We start from the raw sequence: 22,177 nt of genomic DNA, 5'->3' as shown, positions 1-22,177 counted from the left end.
CCTCATACACATTAGTTACTTTTCAAGTATTCAAGTATTCAGTAGTGTATCTGGTGATTGGCTAATGTATCAGATAGCATAGGCACAGAACACAGCCATCATCTCCGGAAGTTCTATGGGACGATGTGCCCAGAGAGTCAGCAACCACTGTCCATAGCTTCTAGCTTGCTTAAGTCATTCTAGAGTTGGCTCCTTCAATTTATTCTTTAATCCCATTTGGAGTATTAAAATAACAAGAATCCACTCAAGAAATACTGATAGCCCTGAATTCCACAGCACATATTCTTCGGGGTATAGCAATTACTGTTCAATTTCTTACTCTCTTCTTCTCCAAAATGTTTCTGTTATGATAAAAATGGTTACCTATTAAATTTTGCCACCTAGTTACAAAAGTCAGGCAGACAGTACCTTTTCAGGGGTAAGGAGGAAATAAGGAAAAAGAGGAATGTAAAGGAATTTCCCCACATCCCATCTTTAATCTGATTTAAAACAATCTCCTGTCACCTAGTTCATGCTGATATTCTTAAGTATACTATTTAAATAATTCCATGAAAGGAATATAGTATTCATAGCCACATGAATATTATGCAGACATTTCTATACTAAAAACATGAGACATGTTCTAAAAATAAAATTATTTTTAATCCAATTTTTTGTACCTTGATTCAAATGTTTCTCTTCATCTGCCTCTTGTTTTGCTTTACTGTATTTACTCCGTCTATTAAAAATGGGAGGAAAAAAAAAGAAAACCAAATTACTTACAAAAGCTGTAAGCCAGAAGTTCTTTGTTACCCTAATATAACTCAGGCAGATGTCCTACACACATTTCAGAGATGAGAGAACTGAGGCTTATGGGCAGTGAAATAACAAGGTGAGAATGACTTGTCACCTTGGTAGTGAATAAGGGTTTTATCCGAAAGCAGAGTCCAGAGTCTCTGTTCTTACTCCAAAATTAAACTGAGGTGATAAAGCAAGTATTTTGTAATTATGTAATTATAATTTCAAATCCCCAAAAGAAATGTTTCTCATTAAAGATAGATCATGCAAGTTTATTGACTCATTTCCCCATATATATTCTGAATTAAATAAAATAAGTTTCCCTGGGTGCATTCTATATAAATTTAATGACAATGATGTTCAGTATGTGATAGGTAATAAGTCTTGTTGCTAAAGCCACAAAAATCACAAGAAACTCATTCTCATATGATACGATCTTCTTAAAACAATAGTTTTGTGGTTACTTGTTTCAGCTGCTGCATGCAAACCTCTAAATTATTCATGAAATTTAAAGGTATTTGCTTGGTCCTAGATTACATTTCTTCAGAGTTTATAGAAAACCTGTAGGACTAAAAAATGAGAAGTTCCCATTGGTAGCCTGATGCTCTTTCTGAAAAATGGTGTATGGTCTTAAAGTTAACATTCTGCTTAAATGTCCCACAGGAGTGAGTCTGGCTTTATCTTGAGACACAGAAATCTTAAGTACATGTAAAAATCTTGAATCAGTAGTCTCGATACATTATATATGTGTATATATAAGTCTATGCATGTGTGTATGTATATCTCATTTAAATCAATCTAAAATCCATTCACAACTTTCTTAAGTTTGGGAAGATGAGACCAAATTAGTGGATTAAATGTGTATATTTATGTTTCTGTCAAAAGTGAAAAGCCGACATTGCAGTTTATAATCATCTTGCATTTTCTTAGAACTTTTAAGATGAGGTAAGTTAAGACTCTTACATACGAGCAAACTGAAGCTTTGAGGGAACAACATTCCAAAGGCTACAGTGCGTTTGGGCACCAGAACCCCTGAATTCTGGACAAGAAGGGTGGGATGATTATATGTAAGAGAGAACAGAGGCCCTGAAGGAGGAGCCATGCACAGAGGGCAGAGAGGCAGCCCACCCTGGTCTTGTGTCCCAAGCTTCACACCCACGTTCCTTTCCCAATTGCCAGCCGTGCAGGAACCGGCTCCTAAATCAGAACCTCACAGCCTACAGGTATTCCTCCGTGTGTGTAATTCCCTTGGAAATAATAATACCTTGTATTTAACTTTTCAAAGTGCTCTTATCACATATATTATCTCTTCCCCTCTTTGCAAAGCAGGAGCCAGCTTCATAAACAGAGACCCCAGTTCCTAGAGCTAACTGTGAAGTACATGTAATTCAGTCACAATATAATAGCTTGCATTTTTACTTTGCACTGAACTTTTAAACAGCCTTCATGCCCACTGTTAAACTGCATCTTTACAACAGCTGTACGAATGCAGTCAAGCGGACAGACACACTCAGTGACAGAGTACAGATGCAGACATGGAGGCGGTGGAGCAAGCCATTCACCCACAGCCCTCTTAGCAAGTATAGGAATGTGTCTGCTCTGAACCGGTTCACTACTTCACATGCCTTCTCAGAGTGGAGATGAAGTCATAAGATGCTATCTGAGAGAGTTAATGATAAGTACTATTACATTTTACATCAGTGAATCCACATAAACTGAATTCCACAGCTCTCAAATCCATTGTTTTCATCAAAGAAACGAAACAGGTTTAAACATCTTGAAACCAAACATTTGTATGAAAGATGTAGTCCCCTCCAATCTTCCCCGTCCTCCCCCTTTTAAAGGAAATATAAGCATGTTAGGTCAGGGACTATGAAAACAAGATTTTATGTCAGGGAATCGCGTGGCCAGGTCCCAAGGGTGTGATAGGGTCTTGCCAGCTGGAGAGATTGTATCTTATCAGAGCTCCTAAAAGCATTATCTAAAATTACAAGTGTATCTTTTAAGCCACTTTAGATCTTGAATACTGATTTGAATTTCTTTCCTTTAAAAGAGGAAAAGGAAAAAATACAAAGAGCAGGAGAGCTTTGGTACCAACTTTGAATTGTCAGTTAAGTTCGTCAAAATCCCTACTATATACCAACTGAAACAGGGGGCCTCAAGCTGCCCAGAAGCACAGTTACCTGTGTCACATTGAGCAAATTCATCAACTATGTGCAAAGCCAGAGGAAATGCAAAATGGCAGGGATCATTAATTATAAGGCTGACACACCCATGCCTTCTTGAGGCCACTAAACATGGAAGGAAGAATGCAATTCCAGGTTGAAGGTGTTATTTTTTAAAAAAACTCTTGGAGCTGTTACTTGGAGGACAGGACCCTACCGAAGAACAGGGGCCACTGAAAAAGAAACACAAGGAGTACTGTTCAAAGGCTAATAAGAGCTTATTAGCTTTTTAGTAATACACTGAAAACTAAAATGCTGGAGTCCTGCTCTACCTTTGTCACCTGCTGACCTTTCCTCCTCGGCTCAGGGTAGGATAATGTGTCCGTTATTGTCCCAAGAAAAGAAAGCCCATTGAAGTCGGCCAGCCAGCCCGGAGGGAAGCACACAGCCTAAAGTGCTAACTCTAAATTGACATCCGAGGCAGATCACCTGAATGCCAAAGGAAACCTTTGTTGAAGATTTTCTCATTATGGAGAGTTGGGGAAGCTGATTAAAAAGAGGGGAGGGGAGTGGTCTGTTCGTGAATGAGCCACAAGAAAACATGGAACTGCAGAAGTGAGAAGGGCCTCTCCTGCAGGTGAGCTAAGCCCTGCCCTCGGTCACTAGAGGGGTAGTTAGGGTATTAGCAGGCATTGTGAGGAACAGCAGGAGCCCAGAGCACCGCCCTCCCAACCGGTGTGTTGTTCCTAGCACCCGACTATTCAATAAAACAAACAAAATAGTGGAGGAAGAGCGTGGCAGGGGCCCAGCCTAAACCCTGCTTTCATTAAAATACTAACTTCCCCGATCACGTGGATGGATTTGATTGATGTGGTTCACTGTTCCAAAACTAATTAGTAAAAGGTAAGTAATTTATTCAGCTAAAGTGCAGATTAAAGAAGATAAAGCAATGTAATAAAAGCAGCATGGCTCCAGGAGGACCCTTTCCAGCGTGTCACAGCATCGCCCGTGAAGATTCAGAGAAGCCATCCTTCTCTTTACCTTTTCTTAAGCTGTCATTGGTCTTGCACCAAATGATGTCTAAAAATTCTTCATGAGCAACATTTTGAAATGGATGGAATTGAACTATACAACCGCACTTTGGTTGTTTAGAAATGTTCCCAGAGTACCATCTGCCCCCTAATTGTATGAATTTACATGACTTCATCACAGCCAATTGAGGCTAACATTTAAATGCATTCATTCTTATGTGATCATAATATTCCAATTAGGATACCAGAGAAGACAGAAACAGAATGAACAGTAACCGTCTGAGCGTTATACGAACAGTTAGCTCCCAAGTGGAAAACGTTAACCTAAAATCAACTTGCAAAGTCTGCCTTTATAACATGTATTAGGCTTGCACATTAATTCACAGATTGTGAGTGTTACCAATATCATTGATGAGACTCCTGAAATTTTGGTTCGCTAGTACTGTCAACAAGAGCTTTCAAAAAAGGTCACGTTTTTTCAGTTTAGAAGACATTAAAATAACCTGTCTATTCCAGTATTAGAAGTTAGTAGATGGACTCCTGTCCTGAGGAGGCAATTAATCAGCTGTGTGACCCCTGGTTTAGTTAATTGGTTAACCTCCTCTCCAGGCCTCAAGTTACTAATATACAAGATATGAGTGTTAAGATTAAACAGTTTCTAAACTTGAGCCACCTGTGCACCTCCTTCCTGAATTTTCCCATAGCCACTTCATTTTTTTCTCGAATTTACTTTTCCTCTTTAATTCAGATAAAAGGGATACTTTAAAACCCAGTAACACTAGCAATCGTCGGTATAAAAGCTACCCATACCTGGTTTATCAGGCAAAACTTGTCTCTGATCACCAAGCTGTCCTTCAGAAAAGAGGGACCCATATTGTATTCTAGTCCTTTCTTAAAGTTTTTCTCCAACAATATAATACAATTTGGGGAAGACACTGTGGCCTAAAGCAACTCTATTAATGCTATTTGGGATGCTTTTGGAAGTACCGATGAAATTATGAATGTAAGGGGGCGGGGAGAGAGGCATCAGAAATTTAAAACACGGACCATTAGTTCTGGAGGTTATGACCCTATCATTGCATTTTATGACAGTGTTGTTAACAGTCCTTTCAAAAATCACTTAAAAAAGCAATGAAGAGGCTATACTGTGGGGCTCACAAACATATGCCAGCGAGTACGGGAAATGGTGCCATGCTGCTATTAGAATATGCATATATGCTTTGGGATCAGCTTTGTAAGGACAGCATCCCAGAGGTGCAAGTACTTCACCTCAGAGAACCCGGGGAGCAGGTAGAGACACGCTCCAAAAAGCCGGCAGAATCCTGGAACTATAACTTGAGTGATGAGGAAGACAGAGATGAGAGATGTCAATAAAAAACGCTAAGTTGTTTCACTTAACACAATGCAAGTGGTGAAAATATACAACATATCTAAGTCAATGAACTTCGTTTATCATTTTAAATACATAAAGTCTATAAACTTAGTAGTTTGATTCATCCCTTGAGATCCCTAAATGTTTACACATCCAAGTTGGCCAAAAGAAGAAAACTTAAAAAAAACTTGAAAAAATGAGCTTAGTCTGGCTTCCTAAAGCTAGGCTTCTCAGTATAAAAGTAACTATAATGAAATAAATGAAACAATTGCTATATTTAAAAAACAAAAACAAAACTAACAAGATACCAGCTGTGAGCCTGAGGCTGTTTCTTCTTTCTTAAACGACAAATTAGCACCAAACAGATTTTTCTTTGAGGTACTCAGAAGGACTGAAACTTTTCTCACCGTTGGGTCCCTGGCCCAGCCTCCTCTTAAAAAAAAATCTCAGTGTCTCAACATGTGTGGGACTCAGCTGGAGGGGAAATCACCCTGTAAAGGGTCTATCTCTAGCGCCCACTCTGCCAACAGCATCGTGTGGCTCTAGGAAGCACGAAGCAGCCCCATAATTTTCTAGGCTAGGGTGTTTTATTTGTTACTTTCCCAGTTTCGGGCTGCAGTGCGGCAAGATTATTTTGGCGATACCATCTACCACCTTCCATTTGTCCTCTCACTAAAAGCGTGGACCACACTACCTGTCTCCTCTTCCGTTACCTGTTCTTTTCCCATTTTGTCTTCTGTAGCAAACATGATAGAGCGCACAGCCTGCCATGGGCAGAATCAGCTGAGTGTGCATCAGGGGCTGCAAAGCCTGTCAGCTACCTGGCTCCAGGCAGCCTTTTCCGTGACAGCTTTATGGCCAACACTAAAGAAGAATCAATAGGAGGGCATGGGGTTGACATTTCATTTTCTAAAAAGTGATCCATTGAGGGCCAATCACGGACCAGTGTTTATCAGCCTTGGGAAGTGACATTTTTTTTTTAATGGGGGAGAAGAGACAGGAATCATTGTTGGGTAACTCGACAGGCTCAATTCTCTAAGGTGGGGACTCATAATTGGAAATCCGATGCATCCTGCTATCAATCCTGCCTTAAATAATGAAGTGATCAATAAAAGCAAAAAGGAAATTAAGTCATCAAGCTTTGCGGTGTTATTTTCTACAGCGACTGCTTTTAATAAGCTTGTCTTCCTGAATTACATTTTCATGTGCTTTTTCCTTTCATTTTGCCAAAGGACAGACATCTGAAATAACTTATAATGAGGTGACTTATTTCTAATTACTCATGTTTAACTGCAGTGTTAAGGAAAACTGGAAGAAAAAAAAAAAAGTAAATCTAAAGGCAAGCTGGGCTACAACTAGAAATGCTTCCAATCAATGTCCCAGAAGGCTGAGGCATTACATAAGGTGAGCCCCACTTTCTGCAAATAAGTGTTCTTTCAAATGGTTCTGGGCTTCATGAGGTGATGGAATTTAGTCAAATGTATTCTGTAAGGTAATTAATATTTTTTTTCCATTTTTAGGCTGTCAAACATCTTTATTTTCTAACAGAAGTTTATATACCCTATAAAATTTTCAAATGCAGAAATATGTAATAAAAAAAGCAAAAGGCCATGTAATTTCAACAACCGTCTCCATCCTATAGGTGGATATTCTATCAGGTGGATATATATTAATGCATACAGTTTGCCAGGTGTTTAAGTGCCTGGCATGTTTACTTACAAAAAATCAAATGGCAATGCACAAGACAGAGGTCCATCTTGATTGACTTCCAAGGTCAAATACCAAGAAAGGAGAGAGCACTGGGGATTCAAATCCGGTTCAAGTCAAGTCGAAGTTTCCAAAGACTGAGATGTCCTACTATACAGGGTACAGCAGGCATTTCTGTATGTGTACTTGTATGTGTGTGTTAAGGCACTGTAAAAGGGTTTATGGTGGATTTAACTTCTTCAGGATAGACTTCACTGCCCTACTCAAATGTACGTATGGACTTTGCACCAAAAAGAATAAACTCGAAGACAAATGTAGGTACCTGCACACAATGGGGAGTTGCCCCATACTGTGTTAGGGTGACCGTAAGTGATCTATAATACCAGGACACTTTGGAAATTGGAAAGTGAGAGTGGAAGCATGATATTAATGAATACATGTGACAACTGGGACCATCCAGGAAAATTAGGATGTATGATTGTAATCACCCTAATTATAATGTACCACAGAGTGAGGGAATGGCATGGTGGCTTATGCAGGCCAGTAGAAACAGCCAGAAGCCTTGTCGTGACATCAGTGAGATCACCAACAGGAGAGGCAGAAAGAGACAACGCAAAAGACAGAGGCCTGAGCGCCAAGTACGGCTACTGGCGGGGCACCAGGAGCTCTGCCATGGACAAGCAGTGCATCCGTCTGAGCACCGATTTCCTCTTCTGCAGCATGAAATGGTTTACGTTTAATCATTCTGGCATTCCCGTGCTGTCTTTTTTGCCAAAAACCCCACTTTGTAAATGGTTGACAGTATGGGTAGGGGGCACAGTGTGAAGGTTGGAGAAAAATGTGTCACCCACAAGACAAAGGAGGCCTAGATGTGGGCACACATGGCAGACAGTGGTGGCCCCCTACCCACCCCTAGTCCTCTGGGGTCTCCAGACAACAATAAGAAGACCTGATCTAAAAGAATATGCTTCCAAGCCATTTTTATTTCTGTCTTTTCTAGACTGTTTTTCCAGTATCAAGTTAGACTGTAGGCTCTCCCAGAATAAGCAGTCTGCTATTTTAGATTCATTTCCACAACCAGTGCCGTGCCCACAGTGTGCTCAGTGAATATTCTCTGGAAATGTTGGTGGCCTTTCCTCAGGGAAGATTTGAGTGTCGTGCCCATTTCTTTGCATTGGTTACATTATGATTAACCTCTGTTATGCTGAAGCACCTACTGTGTGCTGGATTATTTATTTTGCCTAATAAAATTCTCCTGACAAAGACTCATAGAGGCATATATTCTATCTTCCCTATTTTACAAGAGGGAAACAAAGACAAAGAGATGAGGTAATACAGCTGACTAATGGCAGAGCTCAAATTTTTGGTCCGAGTTTCATATGGATTTTTTTTTTCCGCCATTGACAGTAAGTCCCAGCTTTAGAGAGGTCTAAGTGTAACACCTTACAGCTTAAGAGTATCTAGAAATCTCCCACCGGCGTGCGTTTCAGCTCCGTGTTCTGGAGTTAGCTGCAGCTTTCCAGGACTCTGGGCGGTGAGCGCTGCCACCAGGGTCCAGCTGGCTGCTCCAGCAGGGGTTTGAGGAGACCAAAGCAAAGAGGAGGGAGTTGGCCAGGCAATCGTCAGTGTTTACGATGCTAATCAAAGGCCTCAGCTTTGTGTGGAGGAGACAAAAGCTCCCTCAGATAAACTGGGCAGGGAGTTGGGGGACAGGGGGCGGCCTACCGTGCTTACCTCCTGCTGATCACAAACGCAGCGATGAGAATGACCACGAGCACCACGCTGCCCGAGACGGAGACCAGGAGGACGGTGGAGTTGGCGCCGTCCCCGATGATCCGGGAGGGCACTGGCAGGGACAGTTACACAAGGGTCACCACCTTGGGAAGGTCCTAAGAGCTAGAACTTCTGACTGGATCACAAGCTTCAACTTTCTGAAATCACCAGGAATGCTCAAAGCCTTTTCTGCTCTTCATTATGTATTAATGCAACAGCGTTTTCTAAGACAGCCTTAACGCGACAATGACATGCTTTGTTTACCTGTATGAAGAACGTCGACCAGAAGACTCTTTATTAAATTCTGTAGTACACGTTACCAGTCACTGATTTTTCTTCCTATCCTTTCTGTTCTCAGCCCTACCCTCTTCCTTAATGATCTGATATTTAGTGAGAAAGACAATTGGACATTTCAAAACGGATAACCAGTTTTGAATGTCTTCCCCCATCCCCCACCAAAAATCTTATCCAGAACATCTGCCTATTATTATTATTTTAGCCTGGCTCAAAAGCCACTTCCTCCATGAAGCCTTCCAGGATAATCCCAAAGGATGTTACACCCTTCGATTCAATTCTAGTTACTTCCTTTTCTGCCCTTTTCTCTTTCTGATTGTATTTAGCAATTTGTGAATAAAATTACTTTCTAGAACTGATGTTAAAAATTTTGTCCACCACCTCCTCACCAAATAGGATCACTTTTGATCTACTAATTATGATCTTATGTAAACTGCTTATTCATAGGTATGTCCTCTGTTAACATTTTTTATTCAATCAGTGAGTTGGTCTAACTCATGTTAAAAGAGTTGATGTATATTTGTTCAAAGCAGCTTCAAAAAAAAAAAAAACTGATCTGACTTTATTTAAACAGATTCCTAGAAATAAACAGGTAAGAAAACATTTTTAGTCCCTTCATCTTCCAAGAGAGAAAATTCCCTATTTTAATGTAAAATATCCATGCAACCCTCAATAAGTTCGTTTAAGCAATCCCATTTTTCATGACTTACAGAAGGCTGAAAACAAGAGAAAAATAGACATTTTTCAATCATACGAAAATACCATTCAGATAAAATTATGAAAAATACCCTTCTCTAAATAGCATGAGGTTTTCTAAGTTACAAACATCTAATTTCAAGCAATGCTCATTGCAACAAGTGCCTGCCTAACCAAAACTTATGTACAGCTCCTTGGATTTCAGTGTAATGGGATTTGCTCTGCATTGTAACAAGAGCCTCAGACCATGTTACCTGTGTTGGTTGTGACCTCCAGGGGCTCGCTGAAGTCTCCGTAGCCGGCTGCTGTCCTGGCTCGGACGTGGAAAACATAAGAAGTCAGAGGGTTCAGGCCTTTGATATCTGTGTTCCTGGCAGCCGTCCGGACGATCCGGTAGCTTTGCTCATTCTGATCCTACATTATGGGAAGATAAAATTGGGGAAGGTGGCGAAATACAGTCTCTAATTAGTCTAGTCATAATATTAAGTCTAAGCAGAAGTGGAAATTGAATGGTTATTGATAAGCTCTCCAAAGCCTATACTCTCTTCAGTGCTGTAAGGATGACCATTACTTCTTTGATAACCAAAGAAATGTGGTGCTCCACCAGATCTTTACTTGTCATCTTTTTTGAGAAGGGCATCATGATGGCTGGTGGCTTTTCTTACTCTATACTCAGAAATTTAACAGAATAACTATAAGGAGGCCCCTTGCTTTTTTCTCTTCTCTTTCTAGAAAATGTCAGATGCTGTCATCTGGTTTCAATGAAGAAAAAAAATTGTGCCTTTCTGCTTTTAATAAGGAGGCCAATAAGTGATTATCTTAAAAGAAAAGACAATTGCTCATTTCAGACAATCTTGAATGTAAATATCTGTCTTCAGAATTTTGCCCTTTAAGAGAAAAGTTATTTGTAAAAATGACATCTTTCTATGACTTTTAGAGGTTGAAGAATATAATTTTCCTTCTCTGATTTTCTATTAAAAGTCATCAAAACCCACACCTAGATTCTGAATAGCAGTGATCTACTTAAACAGATCATTATTTCAACTTTTATAAGTCACTCTCCTTGATGGAAGGTTTATAGATTAGAACTTCTTAGCCACCTTGATTTCCATTACTAGAAAGATAAAACACGGTTATATTAGAACACAACGTATTATTCCTATTTTCCAAGATAACCAACTTGATTATGTAAAATTTATAATTGGACTTGAATGGGCAGCAAAATGCATTTGGCTTTAAGATTCACTGGTTCTCTAGGACTTATAACTGGAGAAAAGCTAAAGAGGAAAAGGAAGGAAATAAACAATGGAGGAAGGAAGGGAGGGAGGAAAGAATGAGAGGAGGAAGAAAAGGAAAGGGGAGAAGAAAAGAAACCTTCCTCATTCAAGTAATACCTTCTCATAATACTTGACTTCATACTCCAAGATCACCCCATTGGGCCGGTCTGGTTCCAGCCAAGCCAGAGCAACACTGTATCTCGTAACTTCTTTCGCCTGGACCAAAGCAATGGACGATGGTGCTATTGGAGAAAGACAAAATAGAAAGCAAAAGACATCTTCCTTTAGGAAAAATAGAAAAATTTTGGTGGTATCAGTTAATCATTCCATTTACGTAGGTTGCCTTGCTTTTTTCCATGCCCCACTGCACACCTTTGTATGTTATGTGCAAAAACATACCATCTTTATGGTTCTCTCCAGTATCTTTGTTTGTATATGGTCTTAGGAACACAGTCTGTGAAGTCTGATAGGTCCACAGGCTTACAGTATCGCCTGCCCAACACCTGTAAGCCACTCCTCCTAAAAGGCTGTAGGCACAGTGAATGCTATTTACTTTTTGTTTTTTTTGCAAGCTATGAAAGCTGTTGCAACATCTCCTTTTAAGCTCAGTAAAACTGCATCTCATCCTACCTCCAAAATATTGTAAGTGTCCTCTTATTGGCCTTCAATTTCATACAAGCAAGACAATTTGCAATTCTTCTCAGAGTTCTATAGGGAATGCCAGAAGGCAAACAATTTACATACTTTCCAAAATAAATAAAAGTACTCCTTAATTACAATGAGAGTTTCCAGTTTGAACACAACCATGCAAATAATGAAGAACACAAATAAAGCACTGATGGATTCTTTGGACATATATGGCATTTTGCAACTATTTTACCAGAGTTGGAACATTGCTTTGGCCTTCTAAGTAGCAAATCTTCTTTCCACTGAGAGAGACACAAAAGCAGTCCTCTGCTGGGTGTGTTACCAGGTAAGGGAAGAACATATCTTGAGGATTTATAAAATCAGGCTGCCTAATGCTTTCTTCTTCACTGTGGTGGTCACATCTCCAGCCAGCTGTTACCAAGCTCTGCTTTGACTAACAAACGTACAAATGTGCCATCGCCAGGAGGAAGGGGAAGTATCCCTGAAACCTTATCTGGCAAACTGGTCTGTTTTAGGACCAGAGATGAGGGGATCTTCCTAAATTGAACGTATATTCTTGTTTGTTTCCTAATTGTGGAAACATGTGAAAACAAAGGTCACAAAGGGGCCAAGGAGGAGCAACAACACAGCGCTGGGTCCCCCTTCTGCTCTTCCCCAAAATGCGTGCCACTGCCAAACCCTAACTCAGCGGGAAAAAGGGGGGAAGGTAATAAACGATCATTGAGCATGGAATGGGGCTAGTTTCAAACACGCTCGGCCATATCTGACAAGCAGCCTGATGGCAAAGAAAGCCACCAGACACACCAGTCACACAGGAAATCTTCCCACTGAAGCTAATCCAGCAAGGAACAGTTACTGGAGGTGATTACTGACATCTGGCATCTCCTTCAGGGGTGCCCTGAGATGACAAAACACATACACACACGCCCTATTGCACGCTCTCTCTCTCCCCACTACCTTCCCATTCCCCAAGCTATTACAGATTGGATCTGAGGCATAAACACAAGTGAAAGATACAGCGCATCCACATGTCCTCCATCAAAGGCAACCCCAAGGTTAGTAATACCGAACTGGAGGAACAGAGATGCTGCATGCAGCCCACATATGGAAGCCACCAAACATCTGAAGAAAATGAAAGATGCAAGTGTGCTCATTAGCTGTCTTAAGGCTCCCCTTAATGCACACACACATTTTCTCTCTTTACTGGTTGACACAGACCTATTGTTCAGCCAAATGTAAGAAGTGACTTTCTTAAATATAGAAGTAGCAAGGATGCTAAGAAGGCTGCTTGGCTGTGAAAAGCCATTTCACTCCAGGTAATAAATATATTGCCTAACAGCACTTTAGCATACACTCCATAAAAAGAGGCTCTTTAAACTCTGATGTTCAGGATCAGGAAATGAAATACAAAAGTGAGGCTGTTAGAAAGAAACTAGGAGGGGGGAAAATCATAAAGTTACAAAATGAACTTTCTCTGAGAAGTAGTCAGGGCTCAGATCCTGATAATAGACACACTTCTCAGGAAAGAATTACCTGGCTGCCTGTGGGGTGCACGGATTAACTACGATGCTTTCTCTCTGGCTGGGTTACCACTAAATTGTTGAATGTGGGAAATGAATCTGATTTCCATTTTGGAAGTTGGCAGCAGTGTTCCTGTGCCCATTTGAAGGGAATATGAGCTCAGCCGAAGTGCTCAAAACATCTCACACAGGACATTAACAATACAATCATGTTAACTAAGAGTATTTCCAGCCCTACTTGGGAAATTCATCTGCATAAATGTGCAAATAAACCGAGAGCCTACTCTTGACTCCACTGTTGTAAAAATGGAGGAAAATGAGATTCAAGAGAAAAGTACAATAAAAGGCTCTCATTCACCAAGAGTAGTATGTTGTGGATGTGAAGTCGGAATTCCTTCTGAACAGATGTTTTTCCGAAGAGCACTTTTGTCAGACTACAGTGACCAGAGCAATCCACAGGTGAATGAGTTAGAGAAACACCTAAACCATCTGAGAGCATTGCCATACAACCTAGCAGCCACCACCAAGGAGCAAGCTTCTTTCCTTTTCTGGCAAAAAGGACACCAGGTAGCAAACAGCTAGGCTTTGCCACACTGCCACTTTGGAGAAGAGAGGCAACGAGACCATCCTCCACCTTATAAGCCGCTTGTGGCTTCTTCCCTCGCCTTTTCTACCCCTACCCTGCTTCCAAGGCAGCCTCGAGCTCCCCACCTGGAAGCCATCACCCCACCCTGTTGCCTGCCTGTGGCTCATTTCCCTGGTTGAGGCCCTTGGCTATGGCATTTCTCAATCATTTCTCCTGCCCCAGTGGTTCCCAAGTATCAGCTTCTCATGCCACCCATGCAATTGCTGCCTCAGCCCTCTGCAACTTGTACTATGATTTAAGTAATGGTTTTCTTAAACTGATACATTGTATTTACTTGAGTTACATTTAAAAAGAAACTTCCCATCAAGGGTCTAAATGAAACCCTGTTATTACTTGCAAATTAACAACAGGTTGCCATAAAAATGAAACTGATAGGAAAAGGAAACAATGCTATTAATGTTTGCTTCCCCACTTGCCCCTCTGTGTTTTGTCAAGACATAGCCATCTTGGAGAAGCACTAAGGATAATCCTGGTGCCAACGTGAGACTGGACCTTGGAGTAATCAGAAGAACAGAGAGAACTGAGATGGAACCAACTTTCACCCAGGGCAATTCAGTAGAAAGTGACATTTCATCTGTGTCTTCTCTAAAATTGTCTCTGGTGCCACCACTGGCAGGTTTCTTCACTTGGGTGAACACTGCCGACCCTACTCGATTTACAAATGCTTCAGAACCTGAGACTCAATACCCCAGGGCTTGTTATTTGCTAGCAGAATTAGAAGAGGTGATGACAGGCTAATAAAATAACAGAGTGGACACTAGTCTCAAGTATATGGTTCTATAGGAGCTTTGATCCATCAGTGCTTTAGTTCAAGAGGGCTTCTCATCTTAGTGGGAATTCTGGTCAACACAAAATGACGAAGCGGAGAAGAGGCGCTGCTTGCCCGTCAGTGCTCTGACTTACATTCAGAAACCTTGCAGAGACGGGGCTTTTCTTAGCACAGACTCATTCACTGAGCACCTACTTAATGCCCAACAAGGGAATAAGGCAAAGATGGAAAAGCAAACAAAGCTGAACCAGATAAAATCCCTGGTATCAAATTAAGTACTATCCTATCCTTTAGCTTCTTCTTCATTGAAAAAAAAGATGTGGAGATTTTTATAGAAGGCATTCTAGTATCAAGAAGAGACAGTTTCTGCCAACCCTCTTCTTAGCCAAATTCTCTCATGGCGATGGGGAGAAGGTAGAGGTGGGCGTCTTGTCATCATACTGTGTCTCTGGATACACAATACACAGGCCCAAGAATCAGAGAGGCCAGGAGGACTATGCGGGTTGATACAAGTATCCTCACTAAAACAAAGAGATGCATCATAGACTGATGCATCGCAGACCACCCACCCACAGACTTCTTTCATAGGAGAGCTGTTGGACCGAAGGTAAGTTTTATGCCATTGGACATAAGCAGGCATTCTTCAATGGCCAGAAATTGACATACCATGAGAGCTGGTCATGCTACTTGACAGGAGTATGGCTGCAGAAAGATGACTGATGGATATAAAACTCACAAAGACAAGAACTACTAGAGGGTAGCATTTAAAGAAAGGCTTGAAATTTAATTCAACTGAGACCTCAATTTTCAAATATTAGAAACAGAATTTCTAACAACTGATGATGTCCATTTTCATGCGGGTGTCTGAGACCACCTTTTCCTATCACTTTAGAGGGCATTTTAGCAGTTTTGAATCTAAAACATGTCCCCCATTTCCTATTCCTTTTACTTAGAAACCCTGTTGGCCCACCCATTCACTCATTCAACAAATGTCCTGTAAGCCTTTGCTTGAGGAACTTAAAATCCGAAGTAAAGCTAAATAGGCATTATATTTAAAATGCTACATAATATAGGGCTGAATAAAGACAGTGATGGAGACAAGAAGCCAGCGTAGGGAAGAGTATATTGTGGATTGCAGGAAGAACCATGGAAGGGCTTGGAGGTAAAGCTGGTAGACAATGGTCAAGATTTCCAGGGACAAACACGGGGCAAAAAAAGGGCAAGGCTGGTTGAGCAGAAGTTCATTGCTGCAAATATGGGTGGGTTTTTTGGAGGTCACCACCACCTGGTGGCTGGTGGGCTCATCTAGCACCTGTAGAATGCAGTCAAGATGCAAATATATTTCATCCACATACTTACAGCATTCTTCACTTCACTATTTTGGTGGGAAAATCGACTAGTTTCAAAAGGGTTGGCGGTAAAATTCTGGTTTTGAAGTTTTCCAGCTGCTATATCTTGGGCAAATCACTCAAACTGTCTCCCATTCCTACAACACCTTCCTTCCAGATGCAGTCATGTAAGTTATCACACCATCTACTACATCAGGGTACGGCGTCATCTGATTCATGTCTATATCCCCACTATTCAAGCTTATGTTTGGCACATAGTGGGTGCTCGATACATTTGCCATATGCATAAAACTGACCCAAAGTGTCAAAATACATCTGAAAAACTCCTTGTACACAGAAAACATTTTCTAAATATGAAGTAGCAGAAGTCAGTCATCCCCCAAAAACTTTTTATCTGCACCTGTTTTGGATGACCTTTCAAGGGTTCGGTTTTGCTATTTAGGTTAACTGTGACATTGACAATTAGGAGTGAAGCAAATTACAATTCTAAATGGAGTCTCTGTTTTCTAATAGATAGGGGACACTTCTAAACTTTTTTTGAACACACAGGCTGTAAAATGTCATTCAAATTGAAGTTAACATTAAAACGAGTTTTCACCGCACCTGTTATAGGCAACATTTTGAGGGTCTGCTCTTTTGGTTGATGAAGGTGTTGACAATCAGTATTTCTCTCTATCTGGCAGGCATATGCAAATAGTTCTGGCTTCCTAACCACTAAGGTGCCGTAGTGTTGAGATTTCTGCTCCCCACCCAAGTATTAATACAGAAAGGGCCCTAGGCAACCCCTTTATTTTATAAGACCAGAGTTATCTCCTAAGATACACCAGTGTACACAAGGTCAGCCATTGCCCAGAGAAACCATTAGCTTCGCATATATCCCACCAAAAGGATGGCGTTGTTGAAGGCTCAAGGTAATGGACTAGAGCGCCCTCTGCAGTCAGGGTAAGGGCACTGAGGTAAGCATGTGAACAGTCTCTTTTCAAACACCCACTGGAAACATGTAAAATGGTAATAAAATACCACTTTTTAGAGATAGAGCAAAAACCAAGGAGATCATAAGGAAACATTCACAGAAGCTTGGAGACTGAATGATCTGAGCTTTTGACTAGAAAGCCAAGAGAAATTCTCCTTTCAAATAATTCTGTATTCAAAATCCCACATATCCCTGAGAAACTGAGAATGCTTGCTAAATAGAATCCCTATTCGCTACGTACCGATGGCTACATTTGGTCTGAGAGCAGGCCGCAATGCGTCCAGAGACACATATGGGTTTTACCGCTGTGTGTGTTTTTTGATAAACAGAAACAGCACAGATTAGAGGCTCTATCATGACTCTCTAACAATGGTGTGTTTCACAACGAAGAATTACAGGAGATGCTTTGATGTCAAACAGAGGTGGCTCCTTTTAAGAAAATGGTAAATTTCACTTTCTTTGGTTCAAAGCTCAGCAGTTCTCCTTGCTCCCCCACCGATGCAAGCGCTGCAATTTTCTTTTATTCACTTCCTCAATGACTTGCCATTAAACACCTACAAGTCATTTTACTGCAGCAGTCTGGTACTTGTGACACCCAAATAGGATGAAGAAGAGAAAAAGAGACATGGAAAAAACAAAGGCAGGAAGAACTCACTACAAACCTTAATTTGTGGGCTAGAGAAGTGTTTCCTTGGGTCTAGCAAAACACAGTGTGGGGGAATTTCAGGTGGGGAGCACAGGGAGTAAGACAGGAAACAAACAGATGCAATGAAGGACCTCCAGACTGTGGGCAAAGAAGGGTGAAAAGAGCCTGTTACTGAAGTCAAGAAACCCAAGCAAGCCTAGGCTGTCAGTAGCACCCAATGCCCTGTGTTGGAAGGAAGATGACTTCTTAACCACTGCAGGGTTACGTTTCCTTCCACAGGATCTGAATTTAAAGAGATGATGTTTACCCAAGGGGTCTTTCACTGATAGGAAAACTAACCCACAGTTTATCCATATCTCTACTTAATGCAAATGGAATATTTAAATTTAATTTCTTGAAACTTAAGGTGCTTTTTGTTCCCTCTTTCTTTCTCATTTCAACTCTGATTTGCTCTTTATCAAGGTCTGTGCATTTTAAAATGCTGTCAAGCATCAAAATTAAATGCTTCAGAGCACTAATGATATCCTTGTGATTAAGGGTTCTGCCATCGCAGAGATGCCAAGAACTCTGGCGCTGATATTAATTGCTTTCTTCTACATCCCACCAAAGGGAGGGAAAGATTTCTCCTCTACAATTCACACTACCTATGGCACCAAACACACTGAGTACCTTTTTCTTTACTGGTACCATGGCGGCATTTTATAGTACTTAACAGTGGACAAGGGCTTTCATGTACAAAGGTTCTTGTCTGTACTGCGTTCAATTAGCTGGGGTAGCCCTCTACTAGTTTTTGGGTAAAAATAGTTCAAAGACTCAACCCCATCCACCCTCCCTGGTTACATCGCCAGTGTTGTAAGGAATACAGCTGTGCACTCCACAACTTTTAGCTGCTCATCATTCATAAGCACATTTTTCTCATGGTCAAGCAGTGAAACTATTTTTAAAACAAACAAAGAGGTACAGAAACATCTGACTATTCCAAATTTGATACAGATTTTCCTATTCAACAAAAGACACAGAACCAAACTCTCCATTTAAAACCTTTGGAAGACTGAATTAAATGGAGTTCATCGGTATTTAAATATGGAAATATTAATATTAATTAAGTTTATACTTAAAATGTAGGAGGGAAGCATTTTTTCACCCATAAAGTGATTACCAAGGTCAGTACCTAACAGTCTATTTTAAACAAATACTATGAAACAAAACAGGGCACAGTAACACTTACAGAGGATTCAACAGAATCACACTTCCAGGGGTTTTCAGAATCTGATTTGGGGACACTAACAGTTCTTTAACTATGTGACCCAAGAGTAAGACTTTCCTAAATGTCTAACTCAGACTCATCCTTGACTTATTTTTCCAGAGAAATGGGGCAGATTATTTTAGACAAATCTTTTACAGACAGCATTAACCACCTTCTAATTAACGGAATGAGATTCTGTTCTTAACCTTCATGTTAAATGCTTATGTAAGAAAGATAAAGGTGTGGGGAATGTCCTCTGTGGCTAACTGCCCACAGATGTGAGCTCGCCTTCCATGTATAACCATTTCTGGGATGGATCTGCACCAAGAAGGACTACATTTCCCAGACCCCTCCCTTTACATGTAGAATGGTTCATGTAACCACTGAGCAAGAAATAATGTTCTATTGTGTCAGCCTACTAACCAACATTTGGGGTTTACCGCAGGTATTCATTCAGGTAAAGCAGAGCCATTCAGCAAAAAAGAGGCACTTCCATGTAAGAACCAACCAACATGAAGTGGAGTAGTCCTATGGCCTGCCGAAGACTGAGCTGCAGTTTAAAGCTGCTGAGTGGCCATCAGGTCCCCTCTTGAGACCTCCATCTCCTCTGTGAACAGGAGACTGGTGGGTGCCCGCCCAAGGTCAGCCATCCCAGGAGCAGACTGCCACTTCACAGGGACACTCCCATACACAGGTCCTCGAACAGTGAAGGAATTCAGCACGACCACAAATCCCAGGCTAAAGATTCGACAGAGCTTGTGTCTTAACGTTAGATGGGGAAGGACAGCAGGGTTCTCAAAATGGCTTGGTTGAGTTTTCTTTTTAGATAAGAGTTAGTTTAGTCTTCACTGAATAGTTAAAGGCTGATGCATTTGAAGACTTGAGCCTGTGAATCAGAGCGAAACAGAGAAGAGTGGGCAAAGGAGCAAAAAGATGCCATCAGCCTCCTCTGCCAGGTTACTTTCATATTCTTGACATCATGTACTCTTTGCAATTCTCTGAAGTAGGTATAATTATCCCCTTTGATTTTATATCTGGAAACTCAGGAAGGAAAACGATACTGAATGATTTGACCAAAGCTATAAAGTGAGATTTTAAACCCAAGTCTGCCTGACTCAGAAGTACAGGATCCTCCTATTACATGTCTGAAAACACACACACACACACACACATGCACACACACTGAACTAGTATCTATTGAGTAACTATGTGCCAAGTGTTGTTTTAAATGTCTTGCATGGATTAATTGATATAATTCTTCTAATAGCCCCAAAAGGCAGGTTCTATTAATATTCCCACTCTACAGGTTATGAAAATAAGGTACACAGAGTTTGAAGAACATGCTGTAAGTTACGGCTTATAAGTGATGAATTCAAAAATCAAGTCTCAGAGCCCACATTTTCAAACTCTGATCTATCAACAGCCTCTAGTCTCTCCCCTCCTTTCACTCTTAAGAAAGTAGAGACTTGGATGTAATGGCTTGCTCTCTCACAGCATGGCCAGGATCAGTAATAGAGCAAATCTTTGGTTACCTATATGTTAGGTACAGGGCTATCAATGTACATTCTTAGTTTCCAGAAATCCAGAGGTAAATTAGACATGCTCCCTGTTCTCAGACAAAGCTTAAAGCTTTTGGCGATGAACACCTCATACTAGAAGTACCGAAAGAGCTAAGGAAAGAATCATTTAAAATTGAACATTTCAATTAGGATAAAATAACAGCATTTGGAATCAGGGAAGTGCTAGAGGGGCATAAAGAACCTTCTGGAAAGTTGGCAATGTTCTATTGTTTGACCTGGTTTATGGCCACACAGGTGTTTGCTTTGTGATAGTTCACTAATTATCCATTTGCATCTTATCTACTTTTCCATATGTATATGTATTTCAGAATAAAAAGGTTAAAAAACAGAACTGTTAAGTATTAAAGATGGAATATTAAAATTAGTATTAGAAAGACCCATCCACAATTTTTACAGCTAAAGATCTAAAGTTCTCATGAAAGACCTAATTTTTGCAAATTAGGGCTTTTACCTAACTCTTTAATCATTATGTTCAGTACCTGACCCATACAGCAATTCCTGCTCTCTATAGTAAAGAAAAAGGCACTACTTCAATGCCTGCTTTCCTTTTAAAAATAACTACTATTTTGAATCAGCATTACTACATGTATAACCACACCGTAAGTTGTCGAACTACTTTTTGTGGAATTAACTGTACAACTGAGTGAGTGACTGCCCAACTTGGAACCAAGGCCCACTTTCCCCAGAATTAACTGGGAATGGCTGACAGGGCAGCCGACGGTCTCTGACGCACTTCAAGTGTGTCTTCTGTTTCGTCTGAGAGCTGCTTGTTTTACTTTCTAGTTGCTTATGAAGAAATTTGTTGGCAGGTTCTGACAAGGACAGCCCAACACTTGCCAACAGAAACATGGCAGGTTCGGTGTATATTTCCTGCTAAGTACGAATGCCTTTTTGAGGCAAACAGGAAAACAAGTCTTCCTACTGGAAGGCGATTTATAGGAATCTGCCTGAGCAAGACAACTGTTTTAAGATAAGAAAATGGGCAAAGTTAGTGACAACAGAAAAATTAAACTCTTTTTTCTTGGAATGCCTTTAGAAAGATGAACCTTCTCATTAAGCCTCAGTAGATTAAAAAGTATGTATTATAAACTCTTAGTTTTAGAACCAAGTTAGAGACCCACGAGGCCTAGACAAAAGTTGAGACCCTCCTTGACTGACAGCGCTCTCCAAAATTAATCTGGAATATGGAGGATGGTGTAAAAGAAAGGTTCTCAGAAATAGAGCATGGAGAGCGGGAGAGGATTAGCTGCTGTGAATCAAGGTTTCTGTTGCTTTAGCTGTCAGCTCCCCTGGAAGAGTCAGGCATTCCCAGTCTGGGAAATAAAAGCTGTGCTGTGGGCTTCCGGTTCTCTTTGTTACTCAGACAGCTGCTAATCGTCCTGCTGTGCTGGGAACCAGTGAGACAATGCTGTAACATTTAGCTTTCTGACATCTGAAGCATCTCGATCAGTTGCCAATTAAAGATGTATTAATCACAAAGACTCTTAAAAGCCAGGAAGATGGATGCACCCAGTAAATGTCTGCGCTCTTGCCTTTTACTTTCCACACTCAGGTTTGTACATTTACAGGCAGAAATGCTTAAAAGCCTGTTCCAGAAACTGACCAATAAAAAGCCTTGTTCATTACTTTATATTAGATGCTTGCCGATTTCCTACCCCTGAAAAGCCTTTCAGAAAGAGGTAAGAGATTGAGCATTCTGCTAAAAGAG

General features: G+C 40.7%; 1 protein-coding gene across 3 annotated transcripts in view; it reads right to left on the bottom strand.

Annotated features, from left to right (window-relative positions):
• The window catches only part of EPHA4 (EPH receptor A4), a 134,567-nt gene that overhangs the window by 23,176 nt on the left and 89,214 nt on the right, over positions 1-22,177 (bottom strand). For all 3 annotated transcript variants that reach the window (XM_017671538.3, XM_017671536.3, XM_017671537.3), the window contains exons 7-10: positions 11,210-11,334; positions 10,070-10,229; positions 8,787-8,898; positions 660-718 (exon numbers count right to left, since the gene is read on the bottom strand). In XM_017671538.3, the coding sequence (XP_017527027.1) occupies positions 660-718; positions 8,787-8,898; positions 10,070-10,229; positions 11,210-11,334 (456 nt within the window). The remainder of the gene's footprint in view (positions 1-659; positions 719-8,786; positions 8,899-10,069; positions 10,230-11,209; positions 11,335-22,177) is intronic.

The sequence above is a fragment of the Manis javanica genome, chromosome 12, assembly GCF_040802235.1.
Source record: "Manis javanica isolate MJ-LG chromosome 12, MJ_LKY, whole genome shotgun sequence".
Lineage (NCBI taxonomy): Eukaryota > Metazoa > Chordata > Mammalia > Pholidota > Manidae > Manis > Manis javanica.
The sequence above is the reverse complement of the archived record's forward strand: the minus strand, read 5'-3'. Positions and strand labels throughout refer to the sequence as shown.